The sequence below is a fragment of the Penaeus japonicus genome, unplaced genomic scaffold (genome assembly GCF_977035675.1).
Source record: "Penaeus japonicus unplaced genomic scaffold, GWHDUDI00000001_assembly GWHDUDI00000005, whole genome shotgun sequence".
Classification (NCBI taxonomy): domain Eukaryota; kingdom Metazoa; phylum Arthropoda; class Malacostraca; order Decapoda; family Penaeidae; genus Penaeus; species Penaeus japonicus.
Genome location: NW_028234407.1, coordinates 14,398,622 through 14,401,940, shown reverse-complemented (window position 1 = coordinate 14,401,940; position 3,319 = coordinate 14,398,622). Strand labels below are relative to the sequence as shown.

Sequence of the window (3,319 nt, the reverse complement as noted above, 5' to 3'; positions counted from 1 at the left end):
CACCCCCCCCCCCCCCCCCCTCCCCCACCCTACTACCAATAAACAACACACCACACCCAAAACACCCCAACACCCACCCCCACCCACAACCACACACAAAACCCCAAAACACACAACCACACCCACCCACACACCCCCCCCCCCCCCCAAAAAACCACCAAACCAAAACAAACCTCCCCCACCAACACCACACACACACACCCCCACCCCCACACACACACACAACACCCAACACACAAACATAAAAAAAAATCAAAAACACACACACACACCCACCCACACACACCCCACAACACACACACACCCACCCCCACACACACACCACCCACACACCACACACCCACATATAATATTTATATTTATACTTTCTATATTTATATTCTATATATTATCTATCTATCTATCTCTCCATCTATCTATGTATCTATCTAGTATCTATCTATCTATATATCTATTCTATCTCTCTATCTATCTATGATATCTATCTTTCATATCTATCTATCTAATCTTGTGTTATATCTCATCTATCTATTATCTATTATAATTATTTTATATATTGACTAAATATATATATAGTCTATTATATATATATTTATATATTTGTGCGATATACAACTACTACACACACACATCACACACAGACTACACACACTGTCATACCACACACACACACACACACACTATCACAATATATTTATGATATAGTAGTATCTATATATCTTTATTCATATTTATATTATATATTATATATATATATTGAGAATATTTGTAGACTTATATATATGGGTTGTGTGTGTTGTGATGTTGTGTGTGTGTGTGTTTTGCGTGTGTGTTGTGTGTGTGTGTGTGTGTGTGTGTGTTATATTTATATATAATATATATATATGATATATATATATATATATTATATATATATTTTATCTATACATGTTATAGATAGTTTATAATATATATAGTATATTTATATATTTGTATTTTATATATATAGATTTATATATATGTTTTATATATATACATTTTTAGATATATTGTTTTTATGTATGTCTGGAGATAGAGATTGTACATATAGATAAATATGTTGTTTTAGTATACATACGTGTATTTATACTTTTATGTTCTCTGCACACACGAAAATTCACACACACACACCACACAAACACCTCATACACACACACTCTCTCTTCACACATCATATATATATATTAGATATGACGTTTAGTTTAGATATATTATAATAGTTATAGATATGATATTTATAGATATATATTTATATATAGTATATATATATTATATATATGTGTGTGTGTGTACGCATACTACTATTATATATATATAGTATATATATATTTATATAATATTATAGATTGATATATCCACATAAAATATACTATATATATGTATGTGGTAGATATTGATATAGTTTTAATATATTATATATATTTTATATATATTTAAGATTATTGGTATAAAATTATATTAATATATATACAGATATATATATTTTACTATATATATATTAATATTATATATAATAGTTTGTATTATATAATATTTTTTAGTATATATTTATTAGTAAATAATATATATATGTCAATTTGTATGATTATGTATTTTGTATATATGTTTGTATGGTATTTAGTGTATGTTATATAATTCGGTATACAACACAAATGCTAAGCAGCGTACTTATTATAGTATATGGTATGATGATATATCATATATTATATATAATGAGATACTCTTGTTTTATATTATATAGTATATATATATGTTGTTTAAGGCTAGTAAATACAATATATATATTATATATATGTGTTAATGGTGACATGCGTGATTGGTAGGTTATATATATATATAATATATTAATAGCTATATATACTATACTAAAGTATATATTAATATATAAATACTTATATTTGATATATATATTATGATATGTATGTATGTATTATTACAGATGCGTGTGTTATATATATTCGTTTCCTAGCACAGGGAGAGTTGTGACCAGCCCATAATATGATATGTAGATTTGCGAATTCAATTTACAACCATTATATGATCCTTCGTGACTGATCATCGCTTCGCCATTTATTTCGAAATCTTCTGTAAATAGATAATACTTAATATATGTTGAATAATAATGGTATGCTTAAAAGATAACATGTTATGTTATCAGTCTCTTGGTAGACACATGTCCACAGACGGATCCGTAGATGTTGCTCTTGTCTATACAATTATGTGAGAGGATATTATACAATTCCCAAGTTAAAAGGAAACATTAAATGATCAGGATATCTAAATAGAATGATGAAAAGAAATATTAGGAAGCTTAAAATTTAGAAATATTATAAGAAATTATGTTCAGCAGAAACAACTGCTACATGATTAGTCAATTCAGACCATGCAACCGACTTAATAACATTACAACAGACTGCAGGCAAATTACTAGCACACCAAAGAGCTAAATTCACAACAGAGGTGTGGGTAAAAGGAATAACAGTGGGAGAGAGAAAGAAGAAAAGCGTAAAAAGGAAGGGTACAGGACTCGTTTGAAGTGCAAAACGTAAGTAAAGGTAAGAAAATGCATACGCATCGGCTCTAAGTCAAGAAGAGAGAAAAACAACTCAAAAACATCTACTTACAGACACTGGTGCGTTGCTCATACATCGGCGCATCGGGTCGGGCGAACGGTAGGTAGGGCTGTATCGCCCCGTGAAAGCAGCGGGCCCGTTCGTGGAAATAGGCGCTCCCAGCGGCTTCGAACTCATCATTTTATCGGGAGAATACATCCTGCGGAGTCCTGTTAGTGTCTCTCGAGCGGGGGATTTACCGGCAGGATATTCTGATGGGCGAGGGATGCGCTACAGGGGGCGGAGGCCTCGCTCTCTCTTTACCTTTCGAGTCGGAGCAGCGCGCGGGCGGTGTGTGTACAGAGGACGGCGGGGGTTCGGGTCTCCGAGCGGGATCGGGTTTTAGGGGAATGAGTCCGAGTGAGTAGGATTTTGTTAAGTACGACTCAATGATGATTTGGCCGGCTCACTCCCGCTCGTAATCACACGTGATCCACACACAAGTTAGAAGTGGTAGACCCCTTTCGGAGTGAGAATGCGAAAATATATCCGTGCGGACCGAGCACTACTACGCGGGAATCGGCGGATTGGCTGCAGGCCGTAGGATTCCTTATTTTTCAAATAACAATAACAATAATAATAGATATGATATCAAACTTCCCGACACAACCTCAAGAAAATGACATTATAACCCCGACACTCCTGCGTCTGTCCTCTTTCCTCTCGCGTGCGGCTAACCGACAGCAAAC

At 33.5% G+C, this 3,319-nt stretch overlaps 1 protein-coding gene across 2 annotated transcripts in view; it reads right to left on the bottom strand.

The window, feature by feature from the left end:
* acj6 (abnormal chemosensory protein 6) overlaps window positions 1-3,000 on the bottom strand; it is a 120,519-nt gene extending 117,519 nt beyond the window's left edge. For both annotated transcript variants that reach the window (XM_043021333.2, XM_043021334.2), the window contains exon 1: window positions 2,643-3,000. In XM_043021333.2, the coding sequence (XP_042877267.1) occupies window positions 2,643-2,789 (147 nt within the window). In that variant the 5' untranslated portion in view covers window positions 2,790-3,000. The remainder of the gene's footprint in view (window positions 1-2,642) is intronic.
* Between the last annotated feature and the right edge of the window lie 319 nt (window positions 3,001-3,319).